This window comes from Carassius carassius, chromosome 1 (assembly GCF_963082965.1).
Source record: "Carassius carassius chromosome 1, fCarCar2.1, whole genome shotgun sequence".
In the NCBI taxonomy this organism is placed as follows: Eukaryota; Metazoa; Chordata; class Actinopteri; order Cypriniformes; family Cyprinidae; genus Carassius; species Carassius carassius.
The window spans coordinates 25,491,598-25,509,839 of NC_081755.1; the positions used below are offsets into that span (position 1 = coordinate 25,491,598).

The 18,242-nt window shown below is 36.5% G+C and overlaps 1 protein-coding gene across 1 annotated transcript; it reads left to right on the forward strand.

Annotated features, from left to right (window-relative positions):
- Window positions 1–182: 182 nt before the first annotated feature.
- Window positions 183–17,826, forward strand: LOC132114689 (bMERB domain-containing protein 1-like). Its single transcript, XM_059522993.1, has 6 exons — window positions 183–398; window positions 6,471–6,594; window positions 8,514–8,587; window positions 10,825–10,939; window positions 13,608–13,678; window positions 17,469–17,826. Exons 1-6 carry the CDS (start codon window positions 320–322, stop codon window positions 17,585–17,587), a joined length of 582 nt encoding a protein of 193 aa, XP_059378976.1. The 5' UTR covers window positions 183–319; the 3' UTR covers window positions 17,588–17,826.
- The last annotated feature ends 416 nt before the right edge of the window (window positions 17,827–18,242 follow it).

An 18,242-nucleotide genomic window follows, 5' to 3' on the forward strand; every position in this document is an offset into this window, starting at 1 on the left:
AGCCTATTTGATCTTAAAAATAATAAAATAACTAATTTCGGAAGGAAAACAATTTGATTTTAACTTAATGTCACTTTCTCCTTTATTCACAGGGTGGCGCTTTCAGGTGATGGGAAAACACTTGTGTTGAGCATCAATGTGTCACACTCACTCACAGCATCGGCAGCAGGCGCGGGCGCGCGCATCATTGTGCGCGTCACCGAGGACATGGAGTGAAAATCTCCTTCAGTCAAACTGCGCTTTGATTCACCGGCCGAAGAGCACAGCAGTGGCAGTCTGATCCAGCTCAAACTTCAACTGTGTTGTGGAGCTTGAAAGCATGGAGAAAGGACGCAGCAACCCGAAACTGTACGGATCCCTGGATCCAACAGAGCTCCGCGGAGACACTGTCAAACAAGGTGATGAAATTCATCTATCTCTGCGTGCGTTTATGAATGTTGAGTGCTTTCTCGTGGCATACTTGACTTCAGTTTGACATATGCACGAAAGATGTTACTTTTGCATTGATGCAGTTCTCTTTAACATCGTTTAGAATTTAAGTTATTTATAGTGTCGCTAATTCAGTCCATAGTTACCTAAAGCAACGTGTATGTGAAAGGTCTATTTAAATGAATTCATGTTTTGAACGGGCAACAGACGATGTATTTTATATTAGTAGGCTGTTTTGAACAATTATGAAACATACATTATGTTTTCACGATTTTTCTAAAAGTAGCCTATATTAAGTGAACTATTAAGTGGGTGTTCAAAAATACACCCACTTAACACTTTCTTTTAAGTGTTTTTATTATTATTATTATTATTATTATTTTACCTGAAGTGTAGGCTACTACCAGTAAAAGCCATTGTCTGTCTCTCATTTAACAGTTGGCTACATTTAAAGTTATTTTTCCTGTTAGGTTCCAGTATTGCTTTCACACCAGGAAGCAGCTTTTTGCTCATTCCTGCATTCCTGCTTTCTTCTAATGATCTGACAAAGGAAATCCATCAAATCATATTTTCATCATTATACAGATTCTGACAGAAGGGTGGAAAGAGCGAGACTGCTGTCGGCTGGCATGACTGATTTTTAGCTACTAAAAATTCCAACAAACGGATCTTGTGATACCTGAGCAACTGTAACGCTATACCCCTTTCATGGATTTTCGTTCCCATATAGCAAACTGTTTTGTTTTTCCCCACTCATTGTTTATTTAACTAAAGACCATGAGAAAAATGGAATCCAGTTACGTTCTCATAATCTTCGCCAGTCACTGAGTTGAAATTAAAGAACTGAACAGTCAGATATGTAAAATATATAAGCTTATTTGTTGGAGAGATTCAACTAATTGTATCCCACATAAGAGAGAATATCTTTAACAGATGGGGTCCCTAATGTGAGGTGATGCCAAGAATGCGTTCTGTTAACATCCCATCATTATCATTTTCATCACGAGGCACAATATAGCAAGATGTTAATTTTTTTAAATCTGTTACAGAAACACTCAGCTTCATTAAGTGAAATAATTCAGTTCTCCTCATGACTGTGCCGCAGAAAACAGCCGTGCAGATGGTTAAATCGGAGTGCTGTGCTCAAGAGATTTTTATGCAAAGTTACTTTGCAAATTGAAAACTGTCTTTGTGATTCAGCTTTTCTGCGTGACATAACGGAATATCGCAGTGAACTGAATAAGAGAGGAGGTCCATCGCAGATGGATACGTTTGTTAAAGGCTTTCACTTTAATTTAATGCGGTCTGGGGAGTCTCAACTGTTATCCAAACTGTCATGCACAGCTTATGTAAGACATTCTGTTGTGATTCTCACAAAACAAACACAGATCCCATTAATTAAAGGAATAGTTCACCAAAAAAAGAAAAGATTTGCTTAAATTTACTCACCCTCAGGTTGTCCAAGATGTGCAAATTTGTTTCTTCATCATAATTTGGAGAAATGTATCATTACATCACTTGCTCAGCAATAGATCCTCTGCAGTGAATGGGTGCCATCAGAATGAGAGTAAACACAGCTGATAAAAACATCACAATAATCCACATGACTCCAGTTCATCATTTAACGTGTTATGAAGAGAAAAGCTGTGTGTTTGTAATAAACAAATCCATGGAGTGGTATTTAACTTTAAACCATTGCTTCTGGCTAAAATACAAGCCTTCTATCCATAATATTACTTTCTCCTGTAAAAAGAAAAAAAAGTCTTCGTGGTGCAATTTTATAACAAGATGAAACACCAGCGCTGATTTTGCAACAAACAAACGCACTTCGCTCCAGGCAAAATCATGCAAATCCACTCTGCAGCGATCGCACACTCTGACATGTGCCAGCTACAAAAGAGTTTTGACTTTACAGCTGAAAAACCTCATATCAAGTCAGAAATGTGCTTTCTAGACAAGAGTGTTTCAGAGCAAAGCCTGAACTTTAACCTGTATTGAAAATCGGCAGTTCACTAGTACTTCTCATTAAATCTGAGAGAACTTGACAGGCTCTGAAAACTTAAAGTGCCAATTCTTTGGCACAATGATCTAACTAGAATCAGGATTCAATGACTTTAATGGTTAGACATTCACCTTTCAAAAGACATAAATACAAATAAGTCATATAAAGTGCTGTTTTCCTTACATCTCTTGGGCTATAACAAGGCCGCAGTGCGTGTTTCGTAGGATTTTAATGCTGTTTGTGCTCAAGCAGAAGAGACGTGGTTTTAAATTCTGTCTAAACACTTAGTGTTGGTTTCAATGACACGTAAATATTATGCCTCAGTACCTCCTTGCATCTTTAAATGAACACTAAATGTAATTGCATAAATAATGCCAAACAGGTTTCCTGATTACTTCCCTCCTTTCCACACTGGTTGGACAAACAGATTGCTTTGAAGTGGTTATAGTGCTTTACAGAAACTTTTGATGTTCAATGCGGTAGTTCCTGTGGTAAAATGCAATCAAATGCTTTGTGTGTGTGTGTGTGTTGTCGTACTGCATGAGCTGGTGTAGTCGCTCCAGGCATTGTGACTGAAACTGTGAAGACTGATTGACACTGTGAGATAGCGTTAGATCCCAACGCCTCCTCTGTTCCAACAGGAATGATGCATATTTACAATCTCCAGGTTTAAGGGTTTTCTCAAGCGTAGGAGATGTGCCAACCTGATCTGTTTTTGTCACATTAATGTTTTAAAGGCTGTTGATCCACCTACTATCATCACTAACCATATATTGTGTTTAAGTTTTTTTTATATAATATAGACACTAGTAGATGACCAGCATGAATATTTATGATATCACCAGTGATATTTTGCACACACACACACACACGCACACACACACACATGTGCACACACACACACACACTAATCATAGGCTTATATTATAAGGCTTATTATATTATATTATATTATATTATATTATATTATATTATATTATATTATATTATATTATATTATATTATATTATATTATATGTTTTTAGCAAAGATGGACAATTATTGACACTTTAAATAACACTCACCCCCAAAGAATGATTTAGACTCGTTTATACATCATTGTATAGGGTCCACAAAGCAAAATCTAAAATTTTCCAAGTTCCTGTTCGGTCACACACCCCTCTGGTTGAGAATCACTGATCTTCAGACATGGTTTTACTTTTTACACATGATTAAGAAGCCTCAAGTTCACATTCTTGCATCTCCATCTAAATCCTCTCTGACTTCTTATGTTCCCTGTCAGAGTATCACGGTTGTTTTAAAACATGAAGCTGTATGAATGTTCTGCAGTCCTGCAGAGTTCTCCACGTGTGACACAGAACAAGTCTCTAGTGAACTGACACATGTGAATAAATCTGTCAGGACTGATCTGAAACATTTGGGTGGGCGGCACTGACTCGTCCACACACACACACAAACACACACACACGTCTCAGCACACTAACCAGACCACATCAGGGTATCCCATAATCCTGCTCTTGATTTATTACCCGTTTTCTATCCCTTTTGTTTTGCCTTGGTGGATATGGTTTGTTTAGACATCTTTTCTCATTGAGTGTCAGGCAATTAAAAGCCAATATCTGCTCAGACCTGTGAGGTGACTCATAGCTTATAGTGTTTCTGAGGGCAGAGAGAGAGAGAAAGCATTGAAGTGGAGAGATGGAGGGATAAAAGATGTACCTTATATCAGAACAATGTGTTCGCTCTCAGTCTGATGAAGGTGTCTGTGTCAGGCGGCAGTAAAAACACAGATAGCAGCTGTAAGCCAGTGAACTCGCCTGGGTGTTCTGTTTACCACTAGATATAAGGTTGAACCCCTTAAAGATGCTCTGTGTGTTGATATAAATCACACACTTTCCTTTAAATAGGTGATTTTGTGGGATTTCTAGTTTTCCTGTGAATGCTTTTATTTTTAACATATACTGCATCTCTGTCCCAAACCCACTCGTTTTACTCGACACATAAAATGTGTCATTTGTTAAATCGATTGTCTAAAACTGTTTTTTTTAAGTGTTCTAAGCAAATACATTTTTAAAATACATTTGTACACTTTTAAAAGTTTTTTTAAATTTTTTTATTCAGATCAATTCAGCAAGGATGTGTAAAATTGATCGAAGGTGACATTAAAGACATTTGTAATGTTACAAGTAATTAGTAATAAATTCTGATGTTTTGTGCTTTGTATTCATCAGAGAAAAAAGTATTGGGGTTTTCACAAACATATGAAGCAGCACAACTTTTTTTAGCATTGATAATAATAGTTTCTTTAGCAGCTAATCAGCACATTACAATAATTTCTGAAGGATCATGTGACACTGAAGACTGGAGAAATGATGCTGAAAATTCAGCTTTGCATCACAAGAATAAATTACATTTTAAAATCTATTCAAATAGAAAACAATCATTTTTAAGTGTAATACTATTTCACAACATTACTGTTTTTTTTTTTTTTTACCATATTTGTGATCAAATAGCCTAAATACAGCCTTGCAAAAAAAAATCATAATAACAGCACTGTTCCTTTGACTCGGTTTTCTTTACCTGATTTGCTTTGGCATTTTAGAAAATGACAGCAATTAAAAATATTGAATAACCCCAATTGCCCATACAGAGACACACATATTACAGATTACATACAGTACAATATTTGTAATATAAGTCTGTATACATTTGTAATTATAGATGTGGAATAGCATAGCATCATTCCAGTATGACATAATTCTTATTCATTTTAGTCTCATGTTTACATGCATAGGTGTAAATTAAGTGAAATGCCACGTGTGTTTGCTTTGTCGATCTGCACTAGGGATTGCAGTGGCCTTAACCATAACACTGCTGGATTTGGGGGTCAGTTCCATTGTTTTGAAATCCAATAACTGTGTAAAACTGAAGGCCCAAGTTGTTGCCATAGAGACAGAACTTAGTTTATGAGGCATTGCAGTTGCTGAACGCATCATAGGATAAGCCAAATGAGTCATCGGAGGATACGGACTGCCTCACTTTTAAGGTGCAGAAAAAAATTCTGCTGTTTTTCTCAAGGCTGAAGGTCTTTAAAATACAGACATCGAATTGAGAAGTGAACCTTGTATTATTTTGAATTTAAGACAGAGTTGTTTAAAGGAGTAGTTCACCAAAAAATTTAAACACATTCTGCCTTAGGCCATTCAAGATGTAGATGAGTTTGTTTCCTCATGAGAACAGATTATGAGAAATGTAGCATTGCTCAGCAATGGATCCTCTGCAGTGAATGGGTGCCGTCAGAATTTGACTCCAAAAGCTGATAAAAACATCACAATAATCCATAAACACTAATTTTTTTAAGAAATCAAATCAAATTCTAAAAGACAGCTTTGAATGTTTAATAAGAAATTTAGTGCCAGAATGTACGCTTCACTATTATTATTATTTATTAATTTTTTTTAGATGTTCTTTCAGTTTTATTAGTATCTGCCTGTAATCATACATCCATATATAGAGCACTGACTCTCTGAATTAATGCTACGTGTGATTAAAATGATGTTGGTCTGTCATAGAGTGACCAGAACGCTCTCGCCCACCCTCGGATTCCTGCAGAGTTCAGTATTAATAACACGAACCCAATTAGCACAGTGACGAGCATCATACACAACACACACTGCAGCACCGTCACACAACTCCTTAGATTCAAATGTGGCTGGACAACACCAGGGTGCTTATTAGTTGATTCCAGATTAGAGAAGCCCTGCTTCTGAAGAAATGTGTGATGATGCTGTTATTTTTATCTTCAAGGGAAAGACAACAAACTGGCAAAACAGTATACAGTATCTAATGCAAAGTTTTGGTCATTGTTTGCTTGCCCGTTCCTTTGGAATACTGTCATGCGTTTCCATCCAAATATATTTTTATTATGGTTTAATATAATAGTGTTTTTGTTTAGTTTTTCTGAAATTGCTTCTTGACATGGGTGTAATGTAATGTGCTTGAGCAGTTCTCATCATAGCTCATGCGTTCTTCATCACAGCTGAAGAGGATGTGGTGTCCATGGCTGATTCCACCATCACTGTGGAGGACATCGAGGGAGAGCTGTTCAAAATCGAGAGGATAAAGGATGCGCTGGTCCGAAAAGAGTCCGAGCTCAGATATATGTGAGTCAGGTTGTTTAAAATGAGTTTTACTGTGTTTTTGTACTATGGTAGAACCTGAGGTAGCTCTTTTACATACAAGACGAAAGGAATCGTTCACCCAAACATGAAAAATTGCTGAAATTTTACTCACCCTCAGTCCATCCAAGATACATCTACATGCATTACATCACTTGCTCACCAGTGGGTCTTCTGCAGTGAATGGGTGCCGTCAGAATGAGAGTCCAAACAGCTGATAAAAACATCACAATAATCCACAAGTATCTCCAGTCCATCAGGTAATGTCTTATAAAGTGAAAAGCTCCATGTTTGTAAGAAACAAATCTATCATTAAGGATTTTTTTTTACTTTAAATAATTTCTTCTGGCCAAAATACAAATCTATAATCCATAATAATGCTTCCTGACATTAGACCATGTCTAATACATTAGACAACTACAGAAAAATTTAAGTAAGTATCCCATAACGCAATGTGACAGCTGATGCTATCTAAGCTGACATGACCATAAAAAAAACAACATAGAAATGAATAGACACAGAAATGGAGGTTAGGACATGACAATAAATGAACAATATTCCTGCTGTTAAGTTATATTCACACAGATGTATCAATATTAATTGTTAATCGTAAAAAATATCTACAAAGATATAGAATGAGGACAATTCATATTCATTATTTGTAAAAGAAAGACACATTCAGCAAAAAGTTCATTTAAAAAAAATAAAACTCTGAGAACGTGTCACATTGACTTGTTTGTTTTTCATTCAATACCAGTTTGAACACAAATGCTGTATATCCAGCATCAGTGCAGAGCAGGAGTGTGAGATGCCAGGAGTGTGAGATGCAGGCGTATAGATGAGACAAAAGCAGGGGAAATTGTTGTGGACATTTACAGATAAAGGGATGCACTGCATTTATTTACAACAGTAGCGTCTGATGGAGTCTGTCACAAGCCCTGCAAGTGAGATTTGTCTGTTATGGCAATAATATGTGTCTGCCAGAGCTAAACATCAACTGCAAATATATGTGTCTGTGTTGTTATTTGTGTGTGTTTGACAGCAAAGTGAATACTATATAGGACAACATATTATCTGTTATTTCATTGCTGAACAGAGACAACCAGTGAAATATATTTTCAATGAAATCATGGCATTCACACTTACCTGGCTAACAAAATATGATATAAGAACATTTCTATTAATTTATGAAAATGTTATGTCTAGATGTTAAAAGCACAATTTTTTAAACCATGTTTTTTCTTGCTTATCCAATGTTAAAGGAGGGTTGTATTTTATAATTTCGCAAACATTATGAGATTGTTACTTTTTAGTGTTTTCTAAACATTCTGTAACATTAACTTTTAAAAAACTGTTATTCAAACATCCAGCTAAAGCATTTCTGAACTTCAGCCAAATTTCTAAGAACGTTCCCTGTTAGCTTGGTACCTTGATTTCTGAATTGGCCTAAAAAATGTTTTAAAGCATGAAGACAGCTTTGTGAGGTTATGAGGTCATTTTTGCATTTATTCAATTATTAGCGCTGTCAAATGATTAAACACACACATACATTATATATTTATTTAATATTAACATGTCTATATTTATATTCATATAATTTATATTATATATATATATATATATATATATACTTTATATATATACACTGTATATATATATATAAATCAATATATATATTATATATGAACAGAACGTATTATTCTGAAATGTATACATGCATGTGTATTTATATATAAATAAAAAATATTCACAGTACACACACACGCAAAATATTAGGGAAACAAAAACTTTTACACAATTAATCGATTGACAGCACTATTTATTATAGAAAGAAACTGAGATTTTTGAATGATGGTAAAAAAAAAAATTATAAAATAGATTTAAAAAAAATTCTCATTTGTCAGGACGGATGACATCCAGTTGTGTAAGGAGATCACAAGGCTCAAAAAAGAACTCCAGAAATTGGTTTCCATCCCAGGTATGTTCCCCAAAAAATGCTGTACCAGAATTTGAAGCAATAATATTGTGCTGTTGCATTGAGCCTGTGAGATGATACAGATCTCATTCTCAGTGGTGAAGAACATCTGTTTTTAGTTCAGAGCAGAGACAACGAGCAGCTCACCGATGCTTTAAACCGTTCTAAAACAAACATCATGTCTGTTAGGTACTCAAGTAATATTATTTGTTCTCCAGTCCATTCAAAATATTAAATTGCAAATTAGTCCCACGGCATATTAGAATGATTTCTGAAGGATCATGTGACACTGAAGACTGCTGAAAGCTTTGCCATCAAACAGACTATAAGAGAATTTAAGAAAAAATGGATTGGCTATCCAGTATAATACAACTGCTTTTAATTTCTGCATGTTGTTTATTAGCATCATTCCTCCTGCTTTCATGTCAGCTTGTCTTCAGCACATGCTTGTGACATACTTCACTATAGGTCTCCTGTTTCCAAGGAGATGCATGAGATGCTCCATGTTTTGTTTACTGCAGAAACCTCATTTCACAAGTGCATACAAAGCTTGTGCGCACGGATGAGGTTATTTATCCACACCGTGCAGATAATAATGTCTTATACTGTGTACCATCCCAACCCAAGTGGGGAACACACTTCAGTGCTAATGATCTACATTTATTCTGAGACCTTCAGGTCCTTTCTGGCTCATCTGTGATCAGGATTTTGAAGTACTTTTATTATATCATCATTTACTCATACCTCATGTTGATCCAAACCAGAATGATGTCCTGTCTTCACAACAACAAAAAAACGATATTTTGAAATAATTTCTTATTTTTTATTTTAAAAATACAATGAAAAAATGTTGTAGGATTTGCTTAAAAAACCTAACAAAAAAGGAAACAATTTTCACTTAGAAACTGATTATACATTTTACAAATAATTAGAGAAACCACAAGTAACAAACTGAATTAAACGTGACATTTTTAAGTAGAAAGACTGAAGTAACTCTGATAATTAGTTTTAACAAGTTAACATAAACTAAGAATGAACAATACTTTTTTTATTTTTATTAACTAACATTAGCAAAGATTAATAAAGAGTGCAATTAATGCAGTTTTCATTGTTCGTTCATGTTAATTAATACATTAACTATTGTTAACAAATGATCAAAAATGCAATATTGGGAAATATTATCACTCTCTCTCTATATATATATATATATATACACAGTGTATATGTGTGAGTGTGTGTGTACATATATATACACACACACACACACACACACACACACACATATATATATATACAGTACAGACCAAAAGTTTGGACACACCTTCTCATTCAAAGAGTTTTCTTTATTTGCATGACTATGAAACACGTGGAATTATATACATAACAAAAAAGTGTGAAACAACTGAAAATATGTCATATTGTAGGTTCTTCAAAGTAGCCACCTTTTGCTTTGATTACTGCTTTGCACACTCTTGACATTCTCTTGATGAGCTTCAAGAGGTAGTCACCTGAAATGGTCTTCCAACAGTCTTGAAGGAGTTCCCCGAGAGATGCTTAGCACTTGTTGGCCCTTTTGCCTTCAGTCTGCGGTCCAGCTCACCCCTAAACCATCTCGATTGGGTTCAGGTCCGGTGACTGTGGAGGCCAGGTCATCTGGCGCAGCACCCCATCACTCTCCTTCTTGCTCAAAGCCCTTGATGCCTTCACTGTGAATCTACAATTTCATAGTCATGAAAATAAAGAAAACTCTTTGAATGAGAAGGTGTGTCCAAACTTTTGGTCTGTACTGTATATATACATACACACACATATATATATATATATATATATATATATATATACTCTATGAAAAATAAAGGTGCTTCACAATTCCATAGAATAACCTTTTTGTCAATGACAAATAACAATTCAATAAAGAACGTTTAACATCTGAAGAACCTTTCTGTTTCACAAAAGGTTCTTTGTGGCGAAAGAAGGTTCTTCAGATCCTAAAAAGGTCAGAAAGAGATGGTTCTTTAAAGAACCTTTGACTGAATGGTTCTTTGTGGAACCAAAAAGGTTTCTTCTATGATATCACTGTGAAGAACCTTTTAAGCACTTTTAATTTTAATAAGTTATAACTTTTGCCTGATTCTCTGACTAACAAGAAGTTCAAAGGAACAGCATTTATTTAAAATAAATATATTTTTGTAAAATTATGAATGCCTTTACTTCCACGTTTGCTCCAATGTTCTTTGCAGACAAAGACAAGTCAAATGAGGACAGACAGCGTGAGGAAGAGCTACTTCAGCAGATCCAGAAGCTGGTGGAGACGCGGGACTTTCTAGTGGATGACATGGAGTTTGAGAGGCTCAGGTCAGTTTTAAAGAGCCGCTGGTCTTCAGGGACAGGAACGTGGGCCGCAACCCTTTAGATTGCCAGCTAGCATGCGTGACTGTCGGCCCCAAGAATGTGTTTTGTGCCTCTTGTGGCTGTTCCCTCATCTGTGAAGATACTGCAATCCAAGAAGATACTTACTCTCCACTTGAAGCCAATAATCCATGCTTACCTCACACACACACACGCACACACACACACCACGCTTACAGACGGTCCCAGCGGCTTGATTCTGAGAAACCAGAGAGATTGATTTGCAGGCAAGAAAGAATTGGAAAAAGAAAAGAGGTGTTTTTTCGGTGGGTTGGGCTGATTGCCATCTGCCAAGACCTCACGATGATGTGTGTGTGAGTAATCGTGAGTGACGCACGCATCAGAGCCCAACACCAATAAGGTCCTCACAGTTTATTCATGGGATAAATGAGCCGCCGTCACCCACAAGTAGTTATTACATGGATGGATGGATGGTGGAGAGAGAGAGAGATGTCTTGGTTTGCACACTAAACTGATGTGCTAAGTCAATAATTGATTGTTTGATGTTTGAGTGTGAATGTTTGGTTAATGTTCTGTGTCTCTCTTCACAGTTGTTTGTGTGTGGTTCTGGTTTTACATTTCAGGGACTGTGAAATAGTAAATCCTTTTGGCGTTGTTGGGAACTAACAACAACTGAACAAGAACAATGGCTTTATAAAAATGCTGAATATAATCTCAGTGAAAATATATAAATACAGAAAGCTTAGTGTGATTTATTAGCTTGGAAATTAGGATCATTTGCAATGCTTTTGTATCTAGAGCTTTAAAAAACAGTCAAATTTATTTCATTTAAGTCTGAAATATTTTGAAGCAAGAACAGATTCAGAGTAAGGTTCAGTTTTAATCACAAAATCTTTTTTAATATAATGTTGTAATTATGCATTTTAGCTTTAGTGAATTGATACAGTTTAGACAGAATAATTAGTGGCAAAAAAATGCAGTTGTGTGCCAGATTAAAGGTTTGGGGTCAGTAAGATTTTTAAGAAATTAATATTTTTATTTGCAAGGGTGTCAATAAAGATGTTTATTATGTTTTAAAATATTTATTTTACAGGTAAAACTATTCCTATGGAAAAACTATTCCTTTTCATCAAAGAATCCTGAAAAAAATGAATCTCAGTTTCCACAAAAATATTAAGCAGCACAATAATATTAATGAATTTTTCTTAAGCAGCAAATCAACATATTAAAATAATTTCTGAAGGATCATGTGATACTGAGTAATGATGCTGAAAATTCAGCTTTACCATCACAGGAATAAATAGCATTTTAGCATATTCAAATACAAAATCGATATTTTAATAATATGTCACAATATTACTGTTTTACTGTATGTTTCTTCAAATAAATGCAGCCATGGTGAGCACACAAGATATTTAAAAACATAAAAAATCTTACTAACCCTACACTTTTGAATGGCATGTGCACATGAAAATGTATCCTGACCAGTGTTTGGAATAACGGCGTTTAAAAGAACGACGTTAGGTAACGACGTTATTTTTTCAGTAACGGGGTAATCTAACTAATTACTTTTCCCGTCGTTACAACGCCGTTAACGTTACTGAACGTTAAATGCGGTGCGTTACTATGCATTGATTTAATAATCACTCCTAAAAAAGGACAACACTTAAAGTCTTTGGGGTCATTTTTACCCCAAACTTTTAAAAAGCGATTGCATAAGGAAATATACATTTTTTATATGGAAAACTATATATCATTTTTTTTATTTACTTCTCAACTATACATTTATGCTGTGTTTTTGTGGACATTTTGAAGTTTTTTACCTATTTACTGCACAATTACATAACTAGGCCATAAATTGGCTCATGAAAAATGATTTTTTAAAGAAAAAATCACTTAATATGCAATCCGAACGCACCCCTGGCTCACACAGAGAGTGAGCAGGTGGGTTAATAACGAGATAAGCGATTATGATTGGCTAAGGCAGAGTCATGTGTTTCATGGTAGCCAATCAGAGCCAGTGTTTTTACACACACGCGCCAGCGGCGCCAAACACACACAGAGACACACACGCAACAGCTACACAGAGATTCGCAGCAGCAGGAGAAATGGCGAGTCAGGGGCAATCCGAAGAAAAGTTGGCTCTAGGTGGAGATATAAGCACTACTTCAAATTCATTGTAGTCAAAGGCAAGAACGTGCAAGTAATGTGTACATGTAATGTGTGACACACGCATCTACAAAGCTAGTGGCCAAAAACACTTTTCTTACAAAGAGTGCAGGATAGAACTCTTGCTGTCTGTTGACGTGCAATAAATCTCGAAAGTTATGTACGAACACCTGTCTGTTCTACTTATTTCAACTGACTTGTGAAAACTGCTAAAAAAAAACAAATTCTTTGACATATACCACCTTTTTTTTTTTTTTTTTTTTTTTTTTTTTTTTTACAGTAACACAAATAGTTACTTTCCCTGGTAACGAGTTACTTTTATTATAGAGTAATTCAGTTACTAACTCAGTTACTTTTTGGAACAAGTAGTGAGTAACTATAACTAATTACTTTTTTAAAGTAACGTTCCCAACAGTGATCCTGACATATGTATTTGTATGTATTTCCGCGTTTGCCTTCCTGACGCCTTTTATTCTCCACTCAGAGAGCGAGAAGAGGACAAAGAGATGGCTGACTTCCTTCAGACCAAATTTCCCAGCAGGTGCAGCATGAAAAGTATGTATGTGTGTGCTACTGTGGTGCTGTGAGCTCAAGGCCAAGGCCTTAAACCTCTGTTTTTCTGTGTTGAATGTACAAATTAACATAATATATTCTTTGAGCATCTTCCTATTTGTTTTACTCACTGCCTGCTCAAGTTTAATGAAAATGGAAACTAGAGAAATTAATAAAGAAATTAATTCTGTTCTCAGGGTGTTAAAGGGAGACACTGCAGGCAAAAAACACAGTTTTTCATGCACCTGTCAAGTTTGAGATTTTGGGCTTTTTGGTTTTTCATAAAGTGTTTTTTCAGAATGGTGGAAAGAAAACATCCAAAAGACACTGTTTAGTGTTTCTTTTATAGCACTTCTATCTATTTGTGTCAATAGATTTCAATTACAATACAGATATTTAAAGGCCGTTTTCTCAAAATGAGTTTTTTTCTCCTACAATGAGCCATAAATCTCCGCTTCAGTATTACTTACACACACCAAACTTTACATTTTTATTCCTGTCTATATCCTGAAGGGTTTTTTTACAAAGGGATTTGTTCATATATAATTTGCCTGATTATATAAAACATTTGAATCCCCCCAAAATTGTGAAAATATAGTGCTTTCTGTCCGTTTTAAGCATTTTCTGAATTATTCTGAAAAAGGAGAAATTCCCTCTCTAAACACTTTTGACTCTAATATGCCAAAACAATTAAACAAGAATTTTGAAACTGACATCATCCAGTGTTTAGATTTTTGCACTACAAATTTATGCAATTTAGTGCATATTTCTTTAAATGATTACTTATTTGCATTTCTAAACCTAACATTTTAGAAAATTTGTAATACAAAACTGTTTTGCAGTTATCAATGTAACCAATAAGCTGGGTAAGCAATAACTATACTTTTTTTGTTGTTGTTTTATAACACTATTCACGTGCAGTGTCTCGCCGCTGTCTTCATTGTTTTCTTTTAGTTCAAAACTAATGAGCTAGTTCAGAACCAGAATAAATAATGCAGAAGTACGTGAATGTCACTGAAAGTGGGAAGGCTTGACTGTAAATTAGAGAGAACACAGTCAAATACTAATCAGTGTTGTGGTGAGAGTTTGAAACATCTCTCAAAAATATAGAATATATTCCATAATCATTAGCCTCTTTTACAATCTTATGAACTGAGCTTTTCACTCAAAGTAAACATATTTTAATTCATCAGAACTCAGTCCAACAGTTCAGTTCAGTGTGAATCGAGATTTATTTACATAGCGCTATTTTCACGACACATTATTTTCTTCTTCTCCAAAGCAGCTTTACAAAAAATCATTATAAAAAAATTAAATAGAAAATTCCAGTTAAATAAACCAGCACAAGGCACATGGCAGAAAGAGTGCAAACCATTGAAGTAAACAAACCGCAAAAGAGCTTATTCAGTCTGATTAAAGTGACAAAAAGCTCAGAGAGCAGTTCTTTATTTAAACTAACTCAAGAAGTATTTGAATGAGGTAGTGAGCAGACCAGTGCTTCACAAAGTGTCTGGTGCAGGTCACAGTTTGTTAGTGGGAGGGGGGAGTGGAAGGACCTGGGGATGTGGGAGCTGGGAGCAAAACAGTGTAGGGGGTTCAGAGTTCAGTGGTGCCTGGGGAAAAAGAGGGGAGGGGAGAGGGGACAAGGTCGGGAGGGAGTTCAATTTCATGTCCTTCAGTCTGCTGGTCCTGGCCTGGAGACTCCACAGTTTCCTCCCTGATGGCAGCAAACTGAAGAAGCTGTGTGATGGGTGTGTGGGATCGATGCAGAGGACTTTACTGGGTTCCTTAAATGTCCTGGAGGGAGGGGAGAGAGACTCTAACCATCTTCACAGCTGCTCACACTATGCGATGATGGGTCTTCTGGCAGGACGCGTTGCAAGCGCCATACTACACAGTGATGCTGCTCGTCAAGATGCTCTCAATGGTGCCTCTGTAGAAGGTGTACATGATGGGGGGTGGGTCTCTGGCTCTTCTCAGTTTACGGAGGAAGTAGAGACGCTGCTGTGATTTCTTGGCCAGTGCTGCTGTGTTTTCAGTCCAGGAGAGGTCCTCTGTGATGTGCACACCCAGGAACTTGGTGCTGCTCAATCTCTCCACAGTCGCACCGTTGATGGTCAGAGGAATGTGCTGAGTGTGCACTCTCCTGAAGTCAACAACAATCTCAGAGAGAGATTGTTGTCACTACACTACCCAGCCAGGTGGCTCACCTCGCTCCTGTAGTTTGTCTCATTTCTGTTTCTAATGAGACCAACTACAGTTGTGTCATCCGCAAACTTAATGAAGAGGTTGGAGTTGTGTGATGGTGTGTAGTTGTGGGTCAGCAGAGTGAAGAGGAGGGGGCTCAGCACACATCCTTGGGGGGCCCTAGTGTTGCTGCCGACCGGTACTGCCTGAGGTCTTCCAGTTAGAAAGTCCAACAGCCAGTTGCACAGCGAAGTGTTGAGCCCCAGCTGGACCAGTTTGTGAATGAGCTGTTGAGGGATGATTGTGTTGAATGCTGAATATGCTAAGTCTATGAACAGCATTCTGACTTATGAGTTTTTTTTTTCTCTATACGTGTGAATGCTGAGAGGACGGCAATGTGGCGATGGTGTCATCGGTCGAGCGGTTGGACCAATATGCAAACTGGAATGGGTCCAGAAAGGGGGGAGGGCACACTTGATATTGTACATGACCAGCCGTTCAAAGCACTTCATGAGAAATGCTGTCACAGGTCCGCGGTAGGGGCTTGTAGTCCTTAATGGTCTGTATCCCCTGCCACAGGCTCTGAGTGTCTCTATCCTCCTGGAGTACTGTCTCTTAGCCTGTCTGATGCCGCAGGTTAGGTTGTCCTCCGGCCCACCTCATCTCCAGCTCTGAAGTCAGTGTTCTGCGTCTTCAGGAGTCTGTAGACCTCCCCTGTCATCCACGGCTTCTGGTTGGCCCGGGCAGTGATGGTCTTTGTGACTGTTACATTGTATGTACAATATGCGTATAAATTTCCAATTGTTTACATTTTGCAACAATTACATCTACCTTTTTTTGTTGCAATTACGTTTTTTTTAAATAGTATACTGTATATTACTTTTGTTTGTATGCAGGTAAAGTCAGATGCACTTTATATCCAAATATTTATATATTGATGGGTGATAATATATAGCTGATATAACAATGAAACAATTGAGATTTCCCTTAACATAAGTACAGTACTATATACCAAATCTCAAAAGCTTGATTGAACTGAAATAATTCAATTCAGTTTAATTAAAATCAACTCAAATTATATGAACTGTGCTTTTCAAATTAGTTCAGACTAAATCTGACTCCTAAAATCAAATCAGTATTTTCCACTTAAGTATATATATATATATATATATATATATATATATATATATATATATATATATATACTGTATATATATATATTTTTTTTTTTTTTGGTAGAACTTTCCTAAATTCCCTAAAAAATATATATTTTATTGAAAATTTTTCACTCAGAAGTTGTTAGTACATTTCACATTTAATTACAAATGGCAAGAAACACATTGAGTTAAACATTACATTTTGAAATAGAAAGATTTTAATAGTAAATGTATAATCTTTATTCTATTTACAACTATTGAAAACAAAAATTGTACAGTGCACAGATAAGTTAAGCTCATCTAATTCAATTAAATTCATTTAAGCCCAATATATTTGCAAATGTTCTGGTATGAATATACCTCAGCGCTGATGCTCAATGGTGTTCAGAGATGCTTGAGAGTGTGATTTAGAGAAGGTCACTGCATTTCTCTTGCTCGCTCTCATTCAGGTCATACCAAGGACAAGAGAATGATGTCCAGAGCCCAGCAGACATCGTCTCCGTACGTGACCAAGACAGGTGTCACCCTGCTGAAAGAGTGCTGCGGCTTCACCTGCTCCATCATGTAGATACGTGAATGTAAATCAGGAGAGAGTGACGAGTAAACAAGCCCCCAGATCTGTGATTCAGCACAATATTTTCAAGCACTCTTTCACATTACACTTCAGACCAGACGGCAGTGCATGAGCGCCAAACTGATGTGCATATTATGAAGAATTATTGCATTAACCTAATCGAGGAGACATCTAGAATTAGCGGTGTGATTAGATGGTACGGTGTAGTTTTAAAGGCACAGTTCACCCAAAAATTAAAAAAAAAAGAAAAAAAAAAAAAAAAGTGAGTGACGTACATGTACAGTTCTCTCTCCACCTTCAATACCACGACTTAGGTGCACTTGAGCAAGGCATCGAACCCCCAACTGCTCCCCGGGCGCCGCAGCATAAATGGCTGCCCACTGCTCCGGGTGTGTGCTCACAGTGTGTGTGTGTGTTCATTGCTCTGTGTGTGTGCACTTCGGATGGGTTAAATGCAGAGCACAAATTCTGAGTATGGGTCACCATACTTGGCTGAATGTCACGTCACTTTTTTTTCACGTCACTCTTGCTACACATTATTTGCTCCCTTCCTTCCTTCTTGCAAAAGACCATATTATCTGTTGTGGAGTTGCATCACCAGCCAACCACAATGAATGTCACCAAAAACACTGACATTGTCCTTGGGTTT

What these genes read in the sequence shown, in the direction of transcription:
- LOC132114689 (XM_059522993.1), top strand. Translation starts at nt 320, where the DNA reads ATGGAGAAAGGACGCAGCAACCCGAAACTGTACGGATCCCTGGATCCA. An exon ending in CGGAGACACTGTCAAACAAG is followed by an intron (nt 399 to 6,470) that starts GTGATGAAATTC and finishes TCTTCATCACAG; the next exon opens with CTGAAGAGGATGTGGTGTCC. An exon ending in GAGTCCGAGCTCAGATATAT is followed by an intron (nt 6,595 to 8,513) that starts GTGAGTCAGGTT and finishes CTCATTTGTCAG; the next exon opens with GACGGATGACATCCAGTTGT.